The 21,187-nt window shown below is 54.0% G+C and overlaps 4 protein-coding genes across 10 annotated transcripts in view; 2 read left to right on the top strand and 2 right to left on the bottom strand.

The window, feature by feature from the left end:
* The first annotated feature begins 1,688 nt into the window (after nt 1-1,688).
* Nucleotides 1,689-3,453, top strand: HPDL (4-hydroxyphenylpyruvate dioxygenase like). The gene has a single exon (XM_025855814.2). The coding sequence runs from the start codon at nt 2,076-2,078 to the stop codon at nt 3,189-3,191; it is 1,116 nt and encodes a 371-aa protein (XP_025711599.1). The 5' UTR covers nt 1,689-2,075; the 3' UTR covers nt 3,192-3,453.
* A 510-nt stretch (nt 3,454-3,963) lies between these two features.
* MUTYH (mutY DNA glycosylase) lies at nt 3,964-11,662 on the bottom strand. Of its 6 annotated transcripts, none has more exons than XM_073902689.1 (17): nt 11,527-11,662; nt 8,267-8,526; nt 8,025-8,145; nt 7,318-7,508; nt 7,189-7,228; nt 6,993-7,066; nt 6,814-6,855; nt 6,666-6,737; nt 6,467-6,580; nt 6,285-6,382; nt 6,062-6,206; nt 5,919-5,982; nt 5,597-5,788; nt 5,357-5,493; nt 5,120-5,272; nt 4,888-4,929; nt 3,964-4,159 (listed from the first exon to the last, which is right to left on the bottom strand). In XM_073902689.1, exons 2-17 carry the CDS (start codon nt 8,279-8,281, stop codon nt 4,028-4,030), a joined length of 1,632 nt encoding a protein of 543 aa, XP_073758790.1. In that variant the 5' UTR covers nt 8,282-8,526; nt 11,527-11,662; the 3' UTR covers nt 3,964-4,027. The 6 variants fall into 6 exon arrangements, with proteins under 6 accessions (XP_073758790.1, XP_025711593.1, XP_025711594.1 ...); XM_025855808.2 differs by lacking the exon at nt 11,527-11,662 and adding an exon at nt 11,299-11,411; XM_025855809.2 differs by lacking the exon at nt 11,527-11,662 and adding an exon at nt 11,299-11,411 and having other exon boundaries at nt 7,318-7,466.
* Nucleotides 11,478-15,029, top strand: TOE1 (target of EGR1, exonuclease). 2 transcript variants are annotated; one of them, XM_025855813.2, is made up of 8 exons: nt 11,478-11,608; nt 12,374-12,516; nt 12,604-12,644; nt 12,778-12,874; nt 13,026-13,160; nt 13,425-13,684; nt 13,881-14,040; nt 14,124-15,029. In XM_025855813.2, exons 1-8 carry the CDS (start codon nt 11,557-11,559, stop codon nt 14,742-14,744), a joined length of 1,509 nt encoding a protein of 502 aa, XP_025711598.1. In that variant the 5' UTR covers nt 11,478-11,556; the 3' UTR covers nt 14,745-15,029. The 2 variants fall into 2 exon arrangements, with proteins under 2 accessions (XP_025711598.1, XP_025711597.1); XM_025855812.2 differs by having other exon boundaries at nt 13,002-13,160.
* Nucleotides 15,030-15,164: 135 nt separating this feature from the next.
* Nucleotides 15,165-21,187, bottom strand: part of TESK2 (testis associated actin remodelling kinase 2) — a 137,224-nt gene continuing 131,201 nt past the window's right edge. The window contains exons 6-11 of the mRNA XM_025855801.2: nt 18,583-18,665; nt 18,264-18,348; nt 17,927-18,010; nt 17,638-17,724; nt 16,834-16,951; nt 15,165-16,619 (exon numbers count right to left, since the gene is read on the bottom strand). Coding sequence (XP_025711586.1) covers nt 15,895-16,619; nt 16,834-16,951; nt 17,638-17,724; nt 17,927-18,010; nt 18,264-18,348; nt 18,583-18,665 — 1,182 coding nt within the window. The 3' untranslated portion in view covers nt 15,165-15,894. The remainder of the gene's footprint in view (nt 16,620-16,833; nt 16,952-17,637; nt 17,725-17,926; nt 18,011-18,263; nt 18,349-18,582; nt 18,666-21,187) is intronic.

The following is a 21,187-nucleotide window of genomic DNA, read 5'->3' as shown; positions in this document are numbered from 1 at the left end:
ATAGTGGGGACAGAAGCCTATGCTGCCCCAGCCCTCACAGAGCCCTGTTCCCAGGGGCCCTTCCCCCAGAATCCACACCAAAGCCAGGGCCTTCCCAGAGCCTTCCCGGTGCTCAAGTCTCCTAGGAGGAGTCCGAATGTGGTTGTTATTCTGAGTCCTGCTGCAGCCCCTCTCCTTGTGACATACAAACCCACTTTGTATGCCCTGAGCCCACATAGCTGGGCCCTGGTTCACAGGCTAAATCCTGGACCCCTGGCCAGGCTGCAGCATATACCATCTTATTTAATCACAACAACCCTTTGAAGTAGGTACTATTATTATTCCCATTTTTTACAGAGGAGAAAACAGCCTCAGAGAAGGTAAGCAACTTGCCCCGACTCATACAGCTTACTAAATATTGGAGGTAGTTTTCAAACCCAGGTCTATCTGGCTTTTGGAACCCATGTTCTCCAATTTACTAGTCTGCAGAGTAGCACCAAGTGCCTTTTACCACCGCTGATCAGTTTCTGGGTACTGCCTTCTGGCTGCAAGACTGAACACACAGCCAGGCCTCTTTTTCGCAGCCTGTCTCTCCATCACATCCTTCTTCCTCTTGCCAGTGAACTTGCCAGTGATGTAATACTGAATGGTATTATATCAGATTCCCTGACAAAGGAATGTCCTTTGCAATGCCTGGAACCATAGCATCCATCTCAAATGTCTCCAACCTTATGCTCTATTGCTCCTCTGAGGGTTTGGTTCATATTCTTCACTGGCCTTTTTGCTTATGCCATTTACCCTTCTTGAAGTCCCCTTCCCAAACCCTCCAAGAGCCACCGTTGAAGTCTCAGAAGACTTCTACTTTCCTCAATCCAGTGATCTCACTGGAAAGCTCCTCTGGCCCAATACCCAGTCAGGAAGCTTCAAGGAGGGCTTGAGTTCTAGTCCTACAGGGTCAGGAAGGTGGGAAAGGACACGAATGCTGCTGTTTCTTTCCGGTCCTGAGCCATCAGTTTTTTCTCCAAATCTCGCTTGGGACAAGGGGGCAAAAGATTGTTGAGAGAGAAGTGGGGTTGAAGAAAGAGATAGGTGCACTTGAGAGACTGGCAGAGAGAAAGGAGGAAAGGAGAGAGGTTTGTAGGAGCCGTGCAAATAACCTATCTTCCTATAACATCAGTTTCTCTGGACCAATTTGGGGAGGAAAGAAAATCTGTAACTTAAAACATTTTAATATTTTTCAAAGTTTTAAAGGAACATTACGAGTCAAAGGCAAAATTCTCTTTTTAAGCTAGAACATGACATTGGTAAGAAATTCCGTGCTTGGGGGCGCCTGGGTGGCTCAGTTGGTTAAGCGGCTGCCTTGGGCTCAGGTCATGATCCTGGAGTTCCGGAATCGAGTCCCGCATCGGGCTCCCTGCTCAGCGGGAAGGCTGCTTCTCCCTCTGACCCTCCCCCCTCTCATGTGCTCTCTGTCTCTCTCATTCTCGCTCTTTCAAATAAATAAATAAAATCTTTAAAAAAAAAAATTCTGTGCTTGGGGCGGGGGCGGGGGTAGGGGGTTAGGAATCCTGGCTCCTCCCCCAGCTCTCAGTTTAGGGAACGAAAGAAAGCCTGGCACCGAGTGAAGGCAGCTACTGTGATCTCCGTGGGCGGTGTGTGTGTGGCGGCTGGGGCATGGCCCATCCAGAGGCTCTGGGAAAGGGCAGTCCTGCGTCCCCGCCGTACCCTTCACGACAGCGTCTGGGTTGGGAGGGGGAGAGTGCGAGCCGCAGTCACTGGCACCGCCCCCTCTCTCCGGCTCCACCCTAGCTCCGGCTCCACGTGGTTTTCACCACCCGCCGCGCAGACCCGGGCGCGGGGGCGGGGGGGGGGGTCGCCGCGCAGCTCCGGGCTGGAGAGGGTGTGGCCGGGAGAACCGCGAGCCCCACAGGGGTCGGTCTGTGACTTCTTGGAAAAGAGCGAGGAACGCGCTCTGGGGGCAAACTGGACTCCACAGGCTTCCGACGACAAACCTGGGACGGAGAGTCCGGGAGTCCTGAAAAGACAGGTGAGCGGCGGTAGGGGAAGGACAAGCCAGGGTCCCCATCCGGACCGCCATGGCCGTGCATGCCCGTCGTCTGTGCCACATTGCCTTCCATGTGCCCGCGGGGCAGCCCCTCACCCAGGATCTGCAGCGTCTCTTCGGATTCCAGCCCCTGGCAATGCGGGAAGCAGAAGGCTGGCGGCAGTTGGCCCTACGCAGCGGCGACGCGGTCTTTTTGGTGAACGAGGGCGCAGGACCGCGGGAGCCGCTGTACGGCCTGGACCCACGTCATGCTGTGCCCAGCGCCACCAACCTGTGCTTCGACGTGGCAGACGCGGGCGCCGCCGCCCGGGCGTTGGTCGCGCGGGGCTGCAGCGTGCCGGTGCCCCCGGTTAGCGTGAAGGATACGCAGGGCACAGCCACCTACGCTGTGGTCAGCTCGCCCGCCGGCAACCTCAGCCTGACACTCCTGGAGCGTGCCGACTTCCGAGGGCCTTTCCTCCCGGGCTTCCAGCCTATGGCCTCTGCAGCCAGCCCGGGCTGGGTCAGCCACGTGGACCACCTGACCCTGGCCTGCACCCCTGGCAGCTCCTCCACACTGATGCACTGGTTCTACGACTGTCTAGACTTTCGCCACCTGCCACTGAGTCCAGGTGAGGATCCAGAGATGGGCCTCGAGGTGACAGCAGGATCTGGGCGAGGGGGACTGAAGCTCACCGCCCTGCAGACCCCCCCAGGCAGTGCTGTCCCCACCCTCGTGCTGGCTGAGACCCTGCCGGGGGCTTCTAGTGGACGGGACCAGGTGGAGCAGTTCCTGGCCCGGCACAGGGGACCAGGATTGCAGCACGTGGGGCTCTACACGCCGAACATCGTAGAAGCCAGTGAGGGGGTAGCAGTGGCTGGGGGCCGGCTCCTGGCTCCTCCTGAGGCATACTACCAGCAGCCGGGCAAGGAGAGGCAGATCCTAGCTGCTGGGCATGACCCTAGCGTGCTGGCCCGACAGGGGATCCTGCTGGACGGTGATGAAGGCAAGTTTCTGCTTCAGGTCTTCACCAAGTCTCTCTTTCCAGAGGACACCTTCTTCCTGGAGCTGATTCAGAGGCAGGGGGCCACAGGCTTTGGCCAGGGCAACATCCGGGCCTTGTGGCAGTCGGTGCAGGAGCAAGCAGCCAGGGACCCGGAAGCCTGAGGAGGGCTGGGGCTGGGGAGCACCGGGCCAGCTGAACTGAGAAACACCTGCAGAGGCTTGGGGTGCTTTGTCCCCAGGGGCACCATCTCTTCGGTGCCTACGAGAACTTGACGCTCTCACTGGGGTCCAAAGAGGTGGGATTTTGTTTTGTTTTGAACTATGAAATGTTCTTACGTTGTCTATAACTAATATATATGCAAGATATAAAGAATAATAAAGGAATTACATAATTAGGAAATAGAACTTCCCAATACTTTTGAACCATCTTTGTAACCTTCTCTGATCCCATTTCTCTCCACCCTATCCCCCAATTTTACTATTAACCCCTTGATTTGCTCTGTTATTTCACTACGTATGAAACAATAGAGAAATAAATTTAGTATTTGAGGTAGGAATTTAAGACAGAACAAATCCTCCCATTTCCCCTCTCCCTAGGGAGCAGCCTCTGCAGGTGGGGAGGGGTTGGGTCAGGGCTGAGCCCAACCACCTGCTGTAGGACAATACCACTGCTCTAGTCAGAGCTGACCAGAGATCTGGACCAAGGGTGTTGGGTGTCAGCCACAGGCAGGGGCCCTCTGCGGCTGCTTTCTCCCTCTCTCCTGAGGGTTGGGGGAGGACAGATCACTCTGGACAGAACACCCACCTCCATTTGCCTGGGGCTGGCTGGGAGCTCATGCAGTGGAAGTCAGCACCAAGCAGGACTTTACCACTTTCTGGGTCCCTCCGAGGGGAAGAACAAGTGGGCTAGGGAGGGGGTGGAAAGTCTCCAAAATGACTATAAAAATAAGCACTTTATTAAAAAACCGGATTCTCAGAAGTGGGGGCTTCCAGAGGTGTCACTGGGCAGTACTGTTGAGGCTGGATGCATCCGTCGGGATGTGAGGCCGGAAGAAACTATCCAGGAGTTGCTGGCCTGGGCTGGGCTTTTTCCGGCTGGATGGAGTGGACATGGGGCATCTTTTGGAACCCTGTGCAGAAGCCAAAGAAAGGAGGCACTAAGGGGGCAGCAGAGTCCTCTCCTTCCGCCCCCTCTCCACTCCACTAATACAGCTCAGGTTCTAGTCTGAATGTTGTAAAGCTTCCAACCAGTCTCCAGTATCTACGTCTTCGGTCAACATGGCAGCCCAAGGTAGTCTTCCTAAGATACAAATCGGACTCCTCTCTCCACCCAAAATCCTTTAGCGGCCTGGCGTTCATGGCCCTGACTGGCCTGCGCAGGCCCTGCTCATCAAATGCGCCCAGCTCCTCGCACGATGCATTATGAAGTTGGCCGCATTATGCCAGCATTGCCCACATGACTCTTGGGCCCGGGAAGAACATTCTTACTGCGGACTCCCCTCCCAAACCTGGAAGTAATGGTTCGGTTCTTCCATGCAGATCACCAGCTATTTCTTCTAAGCGGCCCTTCCTGATCCTTGCCTCTCAGACAGAAATGAAAGCTCTCCACCTCATAAGCCACAAAACCGAGTACAAGCATTTCGCACACCTGGGGCCCTACTGTCTCCACCATTTGTTCTTACTCCCTCACCACCCTGGCCTCCAAGCTCTAAGGTCTCCAGGGAAGAACTATTATTCCTCTCCCCACCGCCAAGTGTGGAGTGGATAATGTTCACCCAAGCATGTGTCATTTAACTCACTGAAAACCCGGGGATTCGGGCCTGGGGAAAGATGGCTGGGGGAGGGCCAAGAGACTCACCTTGCAGGTCCCTGGCTGCTGGCCCTCGTACACACGGAACACCTGGCCAAGGAGAGAGGGGGAGAGTGCAGGGCTGGCACCTTCCCCCAAAGAGCCAAACCCTGTGGTCTCTCCTCAACTTCACACCCCCACACATCTGTTTAAAATACGCTTTTGTTTTCTCCTGGTAATAGGTTCACGTAGAACACACAGGAACCCCAAAAAAGTACAACGAAGACCACACAGTCAGTGCCTTTTTCATAGCGGTGGAGACAGCTGCCGTGTGAAACTCCTCGCGGGTCAGCCAGCGAGCACCAGGCGGCACGACGGTCACCGGGGTCTGCCCTTCCAGGGCCAGACCGTATACTTGATAGGTCAGCTTGATGTGAGAGAAGGTGTGGACCACCTGGAGGGAGGGCCAAGGGGCTGAAACAGGCCCAGGGATGTGCCCACAAAAGCCACACCCCTGCACTTCCCGCGGCTCACGCACCTGCCCGAGGTGCCGGAGGCGGGGGGCTGGGAGGGGCCCAGCCCAGCTCTGCAGCTCCCGCAGCAGGGCCTCGCGCTGCTGTGGCCCTGAGGGCTCCGCGGTCACAGCCGGGAACTGCCACAGTCCTGCCAGCAGCCCTGAGAGAGAGGACAGCCAGGTGTGGCCAGGCCTTAGCCGCCGACTCCTCCGCTTCCCCCTTGTTGCTCCTGCCACCGCCCTCCACTCCGGCGATCTAGGTACCTGAACTGGGCCTCTGCACCAGCAGAATCCGAGGACCCCCAAGGGCCCCGGGCTGCTCCAGAACACAGGTGGCAGAGTACTCCTCCCTGGGGGGCCTGCGGCCGGCCTTTCTGGGGAAGTTGGTCACTCCCCGGGTTGGGTCCCAGGGCTCCGTGGGAGGCGCGCAGAGCTGGCATGGCCCCGTGTCAGGAGCTGGGAAGAGAGATCCCCAAGCGCCGCTCAGGCCCAGGGAGCAGGCAATGGCCCAGCTCTGTAGGGTCTTACTCAACTCGGAGGATAAACTGCAGTGACGGCGCGGTACAGGGCTGGGGCTGGCGCTCACCACACTCCTCCACGTCAGGGCTGCCCGGCGGGCTCCGTAAGCCCAAGAGCCGTTCACACTCCACCTGAGAGGCACGAGGCAGACGTCATGCGCCAGGGGTCACCGTCTAGGACCCCTGCCTGCCCCTTCCGCGGATGGCTCACCCTCTGGTGTGCCCGGCACAGGCTCTGCACAGGGCACTGGCTGCAGCGCGGGTGCTGCGGGGTGCACACTGTGGCCCCCAGCTCCATGGCCGCTTGGTTCAAGTCCCCAGGCCGCACCGGGTCCACCAGCTGCTGGGCTAAGCTCCTACAAGGGAATGTGGCTGTGAGCCAAAGACACTTTGGAGACCCCCTTGCCAGTCTCCCCAGGACCCCAAGACCCTACCAGAGAAGCTGGGAGACGAGGGTGCTGCTGGGATCCGCACCAATGGCTCGGACTCGGCACAGCACCCGCACTACATTCCCGTCTACCACACCAGTTGCCTGGCACAGAGGAATCCACGAGTCAGCCGGCTCCGGGAGGAAGGAGGGCAGGCACACACCAAGGGGGGGTGGGCTAAGACTCACCTGTCCGAAGGCAATGGAAGCGATGGCTCCAGCTGTGTACCGCCCCACACCAGGCAGGAGCTGCTGCAGGGTCTCTGCTGTACGTGGCATATGGCCCCCTAGCTCCTCTACCACCTGATTTGGGGGGGGGGCTCTATGTTATGAGACACCTGAGGCCCTGGGTTTCACCCCCTTACCTGTCACCCCCTCACCCCCTTACCTTCCGGGCTCCCTCCTGCAGCCGCCGGCCTCGAGAGTAGTAGCCCAGGCCCGCCCAGAGCTGGTTCACCTCCTGTGGGTGAGATCAGAGAGATCAGTGGTCAGTCCTCAGTTGTCCCCATTTCCCCCTACCCCAGGGTGACTCTTACCTCCAGGGAAGCACTGGCCAGGTCCTGCAGCGTTGGCCACTTCTACAGCTCGAAGGCCATCAAAAAGAAGTAAGATCAAGGTCAAGGGAGGTGGAAGAGACCTTCTTTACCCCCCACCCCAAGGCTAAACTCTCTCTGGGGTCTGGCTCATGACCCTCCCCTTCCTTCCCTGAAGTCACCTGCATCCATCGGGTATAATAGTCGATCACCGTGGCAACCTGGGTCTGCTGCAGCATGACCTCTGAGACCCACACTGGGGGAGAGGGGTAGGCATGAGGGCACTGCCGAGCTGCTCTGCTCCCAGCACACAGCCCCTGGACCCCAGACCAGTGGGCGTCCAGGCAAAGCAGGCGTGCTCCCAAGACATGCACTCACCAGCGTATGCCCGCCTGTCCAGATCCACCTCACCCTCTGCCTGCCAAAGCAATCCCAGGTAAGGAGTTAGTATGGAGACAGCTGGGCACCGACCTCCCACCCCACTGTCCCTGGCCCTCGCCTGCTTACCCGCCTTCTCCAGGGTAGGTCCCGCTTCTCTCGGTCGTACCAGCTCAGTAGGTTCTCCCGAAAGACTATGATGTCAGCTGTGTCTCTGAAGAGATGGTACGGGGAGAGAGACGCCTGCACCAGCACCCCCTCCTTCCGCCTGGCCAAGTCTGCTGGGGCTGCAGGAAACTCAGGCATTGTCCCTGCACAGGCTGTGCACCAGGTTACCCGGGGCACTGCAGCCTGGCTGCTCCCACGGAGGGCGCCCCCCCCCAACCCCTTGCTTAAGCTTTGGACCTGGAGTCAGACCGGAATTCTCTAGCTCTGTGTAACCTGAGCCAGATTTCTGGCCTTAACTTGGCCAGGGTGGTACCGCTACCTCCTTTGAGTCTGGGTCACAATGAAAACCCAACAATTTCAGCCAAGCATAATGTATACGTGTGCAAGGCTTTCCCGTTTAGAAAACATTTTCAGCCTCATAAACTCATTCGATCCCATGAAAGCCACAGGAGGAAGGAAATGCACAGACAATCGCTCCATTTCACTGGTAAGAAAGCAGCCACTCAGAGCAATTGTCCCAAAGTTACAGGGCAAAGTCAGAATGAGACCCTTAATTAGTCCCTTAAGGCCCTGACACATACCACGTTCCCTTCCCAGCCCGAATCTCCCTCCCTTTCATGGCCACTGAATCCAGCACTTTCATCTTTGACTAGCACCGCGCTCCTCACCATTGGGGGTAGAAGGCTTGACCTGGCGGCCGCAGAGGACACGCTTCTCCCTTCCCTCCTGGCAGGGTGCCCGCTTCTTCTGATGACTCTTCATAGCTGTTCGTGGCTTCTTCATGATGGCCTAGAAGGGAAAGGCCCAAAGTAGTCAGTCACCATGAGGCTGAATCTTGGGGCCCCACAACGAATATAGACAGCCACCTCCTTCTCTACAACCCTCATTATAGAAATCTAGCTTTCCTCACCCTCCAGATGCTCATGGGTTTGCCCCTGGCTGGCTGTGGCACTGAGGTATGACCAGTGGAGCATAATCTTGGAGACCCACAAAAGAAGAGGCCAGGGCTGGGCTGGATATACCTGTGTATCCTGGATGCTCACTGTGACTGTGTGTAGGGACAGGGGTTCATTACGTGTGTCTAGAAGCACGGGGCAGGTAGGAAGTTTATCTGGTAGAGATGCAGCACATGAAACAGCCTTGAGCCGTCATGGAGTCCAAACCTCCATTCTACAGAGAGGAGAAACCAAGGATCAGAGATGGGAAAAGATTTGCCTGAGAGCAGATGGCAAGTTGGGGGGGGGGGGGGAGCAGATGTGCTATTTTTATTCCTAATCTTTTCTTGATCTGGTAAACCAAAGCTGGCTGCCCATTGGTAATGTGAAATATATCTGGTTGATCTTCACTGCTCCCTACTGTTCTCTTGGTGCCCTTTTCTCAAATAACTAAAAAGTTGGTGAGGGCTTATTATATGCCAGACTCTGTGCTAAGTGTTATACCAATTTCTTACTCAATCTCCAGACAACTCCATTAGGTATATGCTAGTATCACCTCCATTTTAGTTAGGAGGAAGCTGAGGCTTGCAGAGATGAAGCAACTTGTCCACCCAAACCCAAAAGGCCTGCCTCCAGAGACTGCACTCTTGTGCTGTGCTACACCACAGTCACTGCTGAGCCCCCGGTTCAACCTCTTTCCTTTCCTTTTTTTTTTTTTAAAGATTTTATTTATTTATTCACGAGAGACAGAGAGAGAGAGGCAAAGGGAGAAGCAGGCTCCCAAGGAGTAGAGAGCCTGATGCGGGACTCGATCCCAGGACCCTGGGAACATGACCTGAGCCGAAGGCAGCCGCTTAACCATCTGAGCCACCCAGGCGTCCTCAACCTCCTTCCTTAAAACCTGACTTCATCACCTCATTTTCATCAAAAGAGCTTGTTTCCTCCTTCAGAGAAAAAAAGTGAATGCATAAGTTTACTGCACTCTGCACTTCTCTGCATTCTCCTTCTCCTTCCTTGTGATATGAAACAATGGTCTCTCCTAAATCGGCTGAGCTCAAGTTCCTGCTCCTTAATCCCTTTTACAAAACCCACTCTCCTTCCCTTCATAGCCAACCCTCTTTGACCAAACTCCCTAATTCCATAATTCACTCTACCATCTATTCTCCAAAGAGTAGCAGTCTTTCAAAACATTATTGTTATTTTCTTACTTAAAACCTTCAGTGGCTTCCTACTAATTCACTCACTCACTATTTATGTAGTGCCTATGTGCCAAGCAGTTTTAAGTACGTAGAATACTTCAGTAAATAAAACACCAAAGGTTCCTGTCATCAGGAAGCCTATAGTCTAATGGGGGAGGGCAAACAATAATAATTAAATTAAATAGGATGTTAAGTGATAAATACTAACATAAAGAGAAGAAGTAGAGTTGGTGAAGGGGATAAGGAGTGGTGATGGTGGAATGTTGCGACTTTATTTTTTTTTACAGATTTTATTTATTTATTTATTTGACAGAGAGAGAGAGCACAAGTGGAGGAGCAGCAGGAGAGGGAGAAGCAGGCTCCCCACTGAGTAGAGAGCCCGATGCGGGGCTTGATCCCAGGACTCTGGGATCATGATGTGAGCGGGAGGCAGACGCTTCACCAAATGAGCCACCTGGAATGTTGCAATTTTAAAGCACATGGTCAAGGTGGGCCTTTAATATTAAAGTGATATTTGACCCATGATTTAAGGCAACTGAAGGAATTAGCCAAAGGCATCCTAAAAAGGAGCTAGTGCAATGGCCCTAAGGAAGGTGCCTGGTGTGTCTGCAGAACAATAAGGAAGCCGGTGTGGTTAGAATGCACCAAGAAAGGATGAGTAGATGAGGTCAAAGAGGTAAAGAAGGTAGGGAGCATAAGGATCACTAAGTACCTTGTAAGCCGCTGGAGGACTTTGGCTCTCCCATTCATTGCTCTGAGAACTCAATCCTCTTAATATAGTTTTGTAGGCTCCAAAGACCCCCACCTGCCTCATCCCCTCACTCACTGCGCTCCAGCCATGTTTGCCTAAATAGTTGCTTCAACCCCCCACCTGTCGGCTGTGACATCTCACCCAATCCGTTTCTCGTACAGCTGTAGTTTGTACCTCTCTTATCCTGTGCTTCACCTAACACTTATTCATTCTTTCAGGTCTTGACTTAAATGTCCAAATCAGTCCCCCTCTCCCAGTCTCACCGTCTTGTATAATTCTCCATTTTCCTCTTATACTAATTGTAATTTCACATTTATTTATGTTTCTTTTATCAGTGTCCACCTCCCCGACTTGACTACAGAACTCCATGAGCACGGACTGAGTCTTTTTGTTGACTGTTGAGTCCCCAGAGCGGAGCACAGTGCCAGGTAATTTGCATACAACAAGCACTGTTAAGTTAATTAAAACCGGATGAGAGAAGAAATAGTAAGAGGTTTTCTTTCTTTAGAATGGTAGAAATCTAAACCATCCAAAATAATGAAAAAGACTCAGTGGAGAGAGAAAGGTTGAAGACGAACTAGAAACAGTGAATAAATACTCAAGGAGAAAGGGTTGAAACTCCTTGGTGGGTCGAGAGGATGGGAACCGGAGTCCTTGAAAAAGAACTGGCCTCCGGTAAGGGCATGTCTCTCAGGGTATCAGGAGTCAAGTGCAATCACCCTCTAAGTCAACTACCCCTCCTGCCTGGATTATTGTAAAGGCCTCCCCGCCAGTCGGTGACTCTAACCCCTCTGGCAGCCTCTCTCGAGTTCCTCTCCCCGCCTTTTCACTTCCTGGAAGTGAGTGAGGTCTCCATCCTGCCTGTGAATGTGCCTATACCCAGAATATCCTTCTTTCCCCTACACTGCCCTGTTTGTGCGTAAACTCCTAGGCGCGCTTCAGGCTGGCTGAGGTAGCGTCACCTCCGCTGGGGACCCCCACCCCGGGGCCGCGTGGATGAAGACCGCGCGAAGCGGCCGCCCATGTTCCCGCCCGGAGAACGCGGAGAAGGAATTACCTCCCGCTCGGTCTCCCGCGCCCGGCTCCCGACGCACTCCAGGGGGCGTGGCTCCGACCCGCACGGCGCCCGCCAATAGGTCCCCGCGCGCGCCCGGCCGCCTCCTCCGCGCCAGACCCGGGAGGTGTGAACGGAAGTCCGACCCGTCGGCGACTCGGCGGGCGAGGCCCCGCCCCGTCCCCGACCGCCGGAGCCGCGCGGAGAGAAGCGGAAGCCCGGCGTACTCACCAACTACTCAAGCGAGGGGCGCGCCGTGTCATGGCCGCCGACAGTGGCGATGGCGCAGCCTCAGCCCCAGCGGCCCCTGACGGTGAGTGGCCTCCCAGGGCTTCCCGGCTTAAAACCCTGTGCGCTCCGGAGCGGGGGAAGGCCTCGGGCTTTCGGCTCTAGAAACTGATCTCAACGTTCAGAGGACTAGCTCATTCCTTCTGAACCAGCCACGAGGAGACTACAAATCCCGCTGGGCACTGCGGCTCGGGCGCCCAAGCCCGGCGTGTTGGGAGCAGTCGGGGCCGGTAGGGGCGTGTCGGGAGGTGTAGTCTAGAGTTCGTGGTTCTGTTAAGTGGCGCGGGTCTGAAGGAAGTGGAATGGATTGGGAGCTTGGGTGTGAGGAATTATTTATGAGGCCCTGGGGCGTACTGGTTAGCGCCGCATGTGGCTCCTGGGGCCCCGTGGGAACAGTACTATGGAGCTTTGGGGGGTATTAAAAGAGTTGCATTCCTTAAGCCCTGAGAAGGATTTCCTGCGGCATGTGGGAAGAAGGAACCTCACAGATCGTCTAGTCCAGCCTTCCTCCTCTAAAGATTGTGATGCTGAGGGGAGAAGTAATTTTCCCAAAGTCTCATATAAACCACTGGAAGACGCCAGCTTTCTCTCCCCAAATTCAGGGCACTGTTCACTCCAAGGCCTGTGCGTAGAGCACGTATGATACAAAGGCATGCAGGAGAGAGATGCTATTTCTTGCCTTAATGGAAACTGCCCCCCAACATTCCACCCCCAGCCATGGCCTACCTTGGAATCTCTTCCCCTGGGCCTTTGCCTCAGCATTACCATCCATCGCTCTCCTTACCCTCAGGTGGTGTCAGCAAAAGCACAAAATCTGAGGAGGAGCTCGTAGTCCAGGTGCCCGTGGTGGATGTGCAGAGTGACAACTTCAAGGAGATGTGGCCGTCCCTCCTGCTGGCCATAAAGACCGCTAGCTTCGTGGCTGTGGACACGGTGAGGGCTGGGGGATGGGGAGGGCAGATAGTTGTGAAAGGGCTGGTGCTGGGAACCTAAAACAAAACTCCCTTTACACACTCCCAGGAACTGAGTGGGCTTGGGGACAGGAAGAGTTTGCTGAACCAGTAAGTATGAGCCCTGATCTTAGTGCCAACCTTGGCAGGAGGGGCAGACCTCATCCCTGGAGTAGAAGTCACAGTCCTGGGTGGTTTGAGGGCTAACTCCCAGCCACAGCCACCCCCTAAACCCAACCCCAAGGTGCATCGAGGAACGTTACAAGTCCGTGTGTCATGCGGCCAGGACCCGTTCTGTTCTCTCCCTGGGCCTTGCCTGCTTCAAGCAGCAGCTAGACAAGGTAGGGACTGGTCTCCTTCCTATCCCTGGTCTGTGGCTAGGGGGAAAGAGGGTTGAGATCCTGGAGAACATCGGGTGTAAGGTGTTTCTATCCCGAATCCCGAGGGAGCAGATCCTTTCTCTCTCAGGGTGAACACTCCTACCTGGCTCAGGTGTTCAATCTGACCCTGCTGTGCATGGAAGAATATGTGATAGAACCAAAGTCTGTACAGTTCTTGGTTCAGCATGGCTTCAACTTCAACCGGCAGTATGCTCAGGGTATCCCGTACCACAAGGGCAATGACAAGGTAGGTCTCCAGCCTTGAGACTGCCCCTCCTGTGATTTTATTTCTTCCCAACCGAGGCTGGGTGCAGTGGGAGGGTCTGCTTCTTAGGGAGGATGGGAAATCACTAGGGATAGGGCTGGGGAAACAAGCCTGATCCACAGAAGACTAGCATTGGGAAGGCAGGGAGCGAGAGCTTTCCAGATAGGGGCACCCGGGGATAAGTGTCCTGCAAGAGAGGCTCCCTATGGGGCTGTCCTTCCCAGTGACCCCTTTCTTTCCACCCAGGGCGATGAGAGTCAGAGCCAGTCAGTGAGGACCCTGTTCCTGGAGCTAATCCGGGCCCGTCGGCCCCTGGTACTACACAATGGTCTTATAGACTTGGTGTTCCTGTACCAGAACTTCTACGCACACCTGCCCGAGAGCTTGGGAACCTTCACTGCTGACCTGTGTGAAATGTTCCCAGCCGGCATTTATGACACCAAATATGCTGCTGAGTTTCATGTGCGCTTCGTGGCCTCCTACCTAGAATATGCTTTCCGGAAATGGTGAGCAACTGGTTAAGGCTTAGGGGTGGGGCCTGGTATAAGCCTATTTCATTTACTTAAGGTATTTATTGAGTGCCTGCCATGTGCCGGGCACTGTGTTAAGTGCTGAGGACTCAGCAGTCAGCAGAACTGACAAAAAACCCTATTCCCATGGAGTATATAAGCTATGGACCAACACCCTCGTCTGCTGTTTCAGCGAGCGGGAAAATGGGAAGCAGCGGGCAGCTGGCGGCCCGCACCTGACCCTGGAGTTCTGCAGCTACCCGTCTAGCATGGGGGCCCATATTGACTACCGCTGCTGCATGCCCCCTGCAACCCACCGTCCTCATTCCACCAGCGTCTGTGACAACTTTTCGGTGAGAGCACCTGCCCATTCCTTGGGGGAGGGCAGGTTCCTGATGCCTGGAACCCCCTCTCTAAGTCTCTTTCCTACCTCTAGGCCTACGGTTGGTGTCCCCTGGGACCACAGTGTCCTCGGTCCCATGATATCGATCTTATCATTGACACCGATGAGGCTGTGGTGGAGGACAAGCGGCGACGGCGGCGACGTAGGGACAAACGGCGGAGGGCTTTGTTGGGCCTGCCTGGGAAACAGACCTCTGAGGAAAATGAGGATTGTCCTCCCGTGAAGCAGGTCTGCGGGGATGGCCTCCAGGCTGAAGAAATTGAGCAGGAGGTGGCTAAGGATGAGACCAGGAGCCAGCCTGGCTTGGAGCAAGGTCACAAAAATGACTTGGAGCTGGGGCTTAAAGCAGCAGGGCCGGAAACTTCTGATACGGCTGCCTCAGAAGCGCCAGGGAATCAAGCCGGTCCTCACCCAGTGCCTGGGGATGGACTGCATCGGGCTGGTTTTGATGCCTTTATGACAGGTTATGTGATGGCCTATGTGGGTGTGAGCCAAGGACCCCAGCTCTGTAGCTCTGGACCCTGGCTACCTGAATGCCACAACAAGGTATACCTGAGTGGCAAAGCTGTGCCCCTCACAGTGGCCAAGAGCCAGTTCTCCCGATCCTCCAAAGCCCACAACCAGAAGATGAAGCTGGCTTGGGGCAGCAGCTGACCCAACTTCTGCCTAGCACTCAAGGCGCAGGAAGAGGGCTGAGAATGGCACAGAGGTGTCTGGGTCCCTCTAGCCTGTGAATGTCCTACTCCTACCTTCTACAGAATTGGGGGGTAGGGGTGGGGGCAGTCTTGGCCTGGACCTTCTCCTTTACCCTGAAGGCTGAGGAACAAGGGTACATGTAAGGAGGCTGACCAGCACTTGTAACAGACTTTATTTTTAAATCTGAAAGTGTCTTCGGAAAAAGTATTACCAAAAAATCAACAGAAACAAGTTATGAAAATATTTGACCAGCTTCATCTTTGGTTATTTCTTATCGCGGCTCTGTAAGAACAGACTGTTCCCACAGCTCCAGCCATAGCAGGAAAGGAAGAAAATCAGTCCATGTATAAACCATTTAACCAACTGAGTGTATCACATGTTGACAAATACATAGAGCAGGCCCTGAGGCCTACAAAACCAGCCCCACTCCCAACCACAAAGTTGAAAGTTTTATGGGGCAAAACATTAAGACTCCTTCATAAATATGAAAATAGATTAATCAACTGGAAAAGATTTTTGAATAGGTTAGCTAAGAGCCATGACCACCACGCTGCCTCACCCTCCCCTTGCATAGAAAATAAAGTAACGTGGTCTGACCATGCAGTAAGTGCAAACAGCAATTATTCAAGTGTCTTAGACGTCCTGGCAAGAAGCTCCCCGGTCTTTAGGTCTGAGAAATAGCCATGCCTTTTATGGCTTCCTTGTTAGCTCCAGGTTCCATCCAGTAGCTTATATGACCCAGGAAAGGGCAAAAGATAGACCTGGGGTGGGAGAAGAACCTGGGGTATTAGCTGCCTGCCAGCTCAAACTAGAACTAGGAGTCCTCTGGTCCTGTCTGGGGAAGTGCACTGGGAGTCGGATGGGAGCCAGAGCTCCTTGCTGGATTTCAGAAGCTTTGTATCAGCTGTTGGCCCTAACTAGGAAGGGCTTTCATTGCTGCCCCCCCCCATACACAGCCATTGGGCACTTGGAGCCCCCAGATTGACCCTGGCTTGGCCTGGCCTGCCTGCTCTATAGGCCGCAGGGAAGAGTCAAGGCTGTGCACCAAGGGGGCCCTGTGGCTTCAAAGGAAGGTCCACCCTCAAGGTGAGCTGGGGACTAACCCCTCTCACCCATCCTGTTTTCCCTGGGTTTTCAGGCCTATGCCTGAGACAGAGAAAGGGACTGGAGCCAAGCCTCTTGGCCTTTCTTCTTCTACCTCCATTTCTTCAGAGGCACCTGCAAGGCATGGACTGGCCCCCTGGGGCCTGGGCCCAAAACCATTTTCTTCTTGGGGACCGGAGCAGTCCATGGCTTCATGGGCCGGAGCAGCTGGGAGGGCAGATGCTCGGAATGGCGGGATCTCTCTCACTCTGTACTTGAGACTACTGAGGCGTGGTGGGGGCCCATCAGATAGTGATTCTTCTCGGCCCACAAATGGACAGGCCTCTCGATGCAAGAACTCTGGTGAACCAGGCAAAGAACGCCACCGGCGACCAGGTGGGGCCAGGGGCTCCTGCCAGTCAGCCACAGGCAGAGTTCCGGGCCCTGGTGCATCCAGGTCAAACACCAGGGAGATGACAGACTTGCTGGGCAAGTCAAAGAACTTGATCTTGCCACCCTTGAGGTCCTGGCGAGCACTGAAAGGGTTGATTTTGGGGGTGCAGGCAGCACCACCTCGTTGTGGCCGGTAGTACGGATCCAAGACGTTCACTGTACGTGGGGGCTTACGGGAGAAGATGTCTGACTGGCTTCGAGACAACCAGATAGTGCGTCTTGGGCGTGGGGACTTGGGAGGGATCTTGTCATCCAGTAAGCTCAGTCGCTTCACCCCAGGTCCTTTCTCCAAGAGTCCTAAAAAACGAGTCAAATCAGGGTTATTCCCACTAGTCATAACGGAAGTGGCACCTTGTGCCACAATTCTTAGAGTCCAGTACTTTTTCCATCATCCCCTGCCCTTTGCCTTTCTTCTGGACATGGGCTCCTACAATCAGCCCTAGAAAGGAAGGCCCCACATCCTAATTTCCTCCCTTGCGGTCAGGTGGAACACTCTGGTCTAATCTCTTACCCTTGGCTGTGGGCTGCAGCTTCCTGTCCGTCTCCAGCTCTTCTTCCTGTAGATGGCTCAGAATTTCCTCCAGGGTCTTCCCAATCTCCATGAAGGATGGGCGCAGTTTGGGGTCCATCTGTAGTCATCCACACCAGCCATTAGCCCTGCCCTCCTATCTTCTACCCCAAGGATGGCATTTGAGTCTGTTTCTGGCATCTTCTAAGATTCAGATACGCAGCTAAGAGATCTTTTCTAAAGGCCCCAGACCATGAGAGTGATTCCCAGAGCTAAGGTCAGGGAAGATGCTATTGTCTCATACCCACCCATGTCAGCACCCTTTCTGTATGTCTTATCCTCTCAGTGGGCACAGAACCATCCAAAAGGGTATGCTTACATTGGTTTGTTCTGTTCTTGCTAACATGTTTCTGGGAGCTACCTGGACAAAGCCCAGCTACCCCTTGGTCATGACAGGTGGGTCCAGCCCCAGAGCTGTATAAAATGAAGGCTAACAAAAGCTCTTCCCATGGGCCTTAAGATCAGCTGGACCCAAAGTCCAACTGAAACCTGACCAGAGCTCTATCAATGTCCAGGGCAAGAAGTGGTGAGTCTACCCTGCAGGCTGAGGACTGTATAATACAGAGGAATTTTCCTTTTCTTGGTCCAGGGCTCTCGACAAGTCTGTCAGGCCTGGAGGAGGAGCTGTGGGCACTGCCGTTCATCAGTGAAAAGGAGGCTCCTCCTCCTATAGTCCTACCCAGATGAAAGGGGTTCAGCGAGCCCCTGACCAAAGCTGGGGGTAGGGAAAGGGAGGGAGACACTCACATTACAGCAGTTGAAGGTGAGCTGCAGAAAGTCTGGGGGACAGTCTCCCACCATATGCTGGAAAGCGTCATAGTCTAGCCCGAAGTTCTGTGGATAGGTATGGTAGGGATGGGACATGGTAAACTGGTCATTAATCCCTCCACCCATCCTGGCCTGCTTAGGAGAGGCTGAGAATTGCCCCGAAGTAACCATACAGACAGTTTCAGCAACTCCACCCTGGGAACAACAGTTCCATAGCTTCAAAACCAGCCCCATCCCACTGGCACTGTGCCCTATGCCTGCAGCTCACCTCTGTGCGGGGAAGATAGTCTGGATCAGCCTGGATGCGGGCGATGATCTCACAGAGGATGATACCGTAAGAGAACACGTCCGCCTGGTGGGTAATGAGACCTCAGTTTCCTTCTCAGTGGGGTGAGAGGTGGGGTTTCTGCCCCTCAGGTCCACTAGCCCAGGCCTGAGCCCTACTATGTGCATTTCATTCAGTTCACTTACTGGGCAGCTGCCGAGTACCAGCTCTGCTCTTAGAAGGATAGAGATCCTCACCCGGAACATATAGGGTGATCCTGGATACCTTCTGCTAAGAGTGGGTTCTAAGGAGAACCAGGCCCCGGGGTCCCCAGACTCACCTTTTCATTATAGGGCTCATCTCGGAGAACCTCAGGTGCCATCCAGAAGGGTGAGCCCACCACGGCCAGCTTCTCACTCCCCATGCTGTGGGGTGGGGGTGGAGGAGAGATTATATGGATAATGAGCTTGCCACTGGCTGGTGCAATGGGATATCTGACCACTGGGAATTCCTCTCCCTGAAGGATAGGCACTAAGACTGACCATATTTAGGGAGCTGGGATTGAGCTGTGACCAAGTTCTGGCCTCTGGGGAGGAAGCTGGAGTCTTCCCTTTGCTTCAGTCCCTTCTGTGACCCCAGTACCTATTAGGGCTACCCACCTGACGTCAGGAATCTTCTCAGCCAGGCCAAAGTCAGCTACCACTGCAGAGTAACCATTCTCATCCCTCTTTATCAGGCAGTTCTAGGGTTCCCAAAGAAGAAGGAAATGTGGCTCAGAAGGGGGACCAGCCAGCCATAAGGTTACCACCACCCCTCCTTGCCACAGGGCACCTTGGCCTCTCCTCCTTGGTGAAACCACACTCTTAGGCTGACCCCAGTGGTCAGACTTGGGGGCTCCGTCAGCCATGGGAGATGGCTTAGGCCTGGATCTTGGGTGGCTGCCCTAAGATTCATATGCTTCAAACAAATATTTCTCTTTGTTTTCTATATACTAAGCATGGTTCTAAGTGCCAGAGATACCTCAATGAATAGACATCTTTGTCCTCTTGGGGCTTACAATCTAGTGGAAGAAGACAATCAGGCCCCTGGCCTCCCATCCTCTTTCCCTCAGAATGCGGACACCCAAAGGCGAGTCTGAGTAATGTAAGTAATGTAAGCCTAAGACAAGTGCTCAGGCCTGCACTACCTTTCACTGCCTGTAAGATCACAACCAGCTTCCTCTCAGTCTATGATCTGCCTCTAACCAACTGACCAACCCCCTCCCCTGCTGTTCCTATGCACACAGCTCTATCCAAACTTGTCACAGACAAGCTGGACTCCTGAAGCCTGAACAGCTCCTTCAAGTTTTTCTTGTTGCTTATACTGTTCCCTTTCATTTGGAATGTTCTCCCAACTCTCCTTTTCACCTCAGAAGATTTTATGTGTTTCAAGGTAAGTGACCTTTCCACATTGTCCTCTCCAGCTCTCACCAACCTCTCTCTCTTCTCAACTCCTTTAACTCCTCCTCTCCGCAACTTCCTCTTACAGCCCAGCAGAGAGCAGGTTCTGGTTCAGGCCTTCCCTCTTCATAACACCCAACTCATGAGAGAGGCTCAGGATGTGTTCACCAAACCATCGAAAGGATGAACACAAATGACTTGTAAATAAACACAAAACAGCAACCAGGCTTGGCATGCTGTTGCCGAGGCAGTGCCAAGTTACCTCCCGCTTCCTCCACCTCAGGTACAATCACTCCCTTCCTTTGGCCTCGACATGATCATCCTCTTCTCTGCCTGAGCTGGAAGGAGCCCGTGATTTTTCTCCCGCTCCGGGTTCCAGGTAGACATGCCCCATCCCTGGCTTCGAGCAGGACCATCCTTGTGCTTGTCTTGGCTTTGGCCCTCCCATCAAGTCGTGCTGGCTCAGCACCCCCTGACTATGGCTGTGAGAAGATGGGCCCTAGGCCAGCTTGCCTGTTAAAAAGCCAAACCCCAGGCTATAGGGCACAGGCTTGTGAGGCAGTGGCGGCTCAGATCTGTCACGTATTTTTCTCCCCTCCTCCCTTTTCACCAACAACTCAGGCTCCTGTCTCCAAGGCTCAGGCTAAAGTACTACTTATATTTGCTCAGAAACAGCTCTCAGAAATTCAGCCTGGGAGCAGCAGATAAGGAAAAGAATATGGCCACAGTACACTGCCCTTGTCAAAGCCGTGCGGTTTCTGCCCCAGCTTCATGTTCATGGCCATCTACTGTCCGCTCACTGCAAACCACCCACGTAGGGGTAAGTGACTTCACAGTAGCTGCTCTGAACAGCTGAGAAATGGCTAAGGCAGGGATGATCGGGGCCCCACAATATGGGACAAGGCTACCCAGTTTGCCTCTGGTCTGGAGGTGACCACTGCCCCTCTTACAGCTTCTCACAGTCAACAGCTGGGCATTGGAGCCAAAGACAAAGATGGGATACTGCAAACCAAAAGAGCCAAACTTTAGGAGTCTGTATTTGAGGTGATAAGAAAAATGTGGAGGAACCCTGATGGATTAGCCCCTGTGGGATTTTCCAGAAACTCCCAGCCTGCTCTTAAGAGCCTGCTGGGCTCTCAGGGGGAAATCGGAGGGGGAGACGAACCATGAGTGACGATGGACTCTGAAAAACAAACTGAGGGTTCTAGAGGGGAGGTGGGCAGGAGGATGGGTTAGCCTGGTGATGGGTATTAAAGAGGACACGTTCTGCATGGAGCACTGGGTGTTATGCACAAACAATGAGTCATGGAACACTACATCAAAAACTAATGATGTATGGTGATTAACATAACATTAAAAAATTAAAAAAAAAAAAAAAAGAGCCTGCCCTTACTGGGGTCTAGGCTAGTGAGGTTTGGCTGGCGACACTTGCTGTTTTTACTTCCTTATCTCCCACTCATTCCTCATGGGTTTCTGCCGTGAGTTCCCACAGAGGATACCAATGACTTCTATGGCATTAAGTTCAATAGACAAAATTAGTTCTTATATACTTGATCTTTCTGCTGTTGACATTGCTGATTACTTCTTTCAACACTTTTATATGTGATTCAGGAATCATATTAATACTGGGCGTGCAGGGGCACCCGGGTGGCTCAGTTGGTGCAGTGTCTGCCTTCGGCTCAGGTCGGTCCTGGGATCAAGCCCCACATATGTCTCTCTGCTCAGCGGGGAGCCTGCTTCTCCCTCTCCCTCTGCCCCTCCCCCCCCACGCTCTCTCTCTCTCTCTCTCTCTCTCTCTCTCTCTCAAATAAATAAATAAAATCTT

Source organism: Callorhinus ursinus, unplaced genomic scaffold (assembly GCF_003265705.2).
Source record: "Callorhinus ursinus isolate GAN/ISIS: 27379988/994484 unplaced genomic scaffold, GSC_fseal_2.0 scaffold18, whole genome shotgun sequence".
Lineage (NCBI taxonomy): Eukaryota > Metazoa > Chordata > Mammalia > Carnivora > Otariidae > Callorhinus > Callorhinus ursinus.
This window is presented reverse-complemented; position numbering and strand designations above follow the sequence as displayed.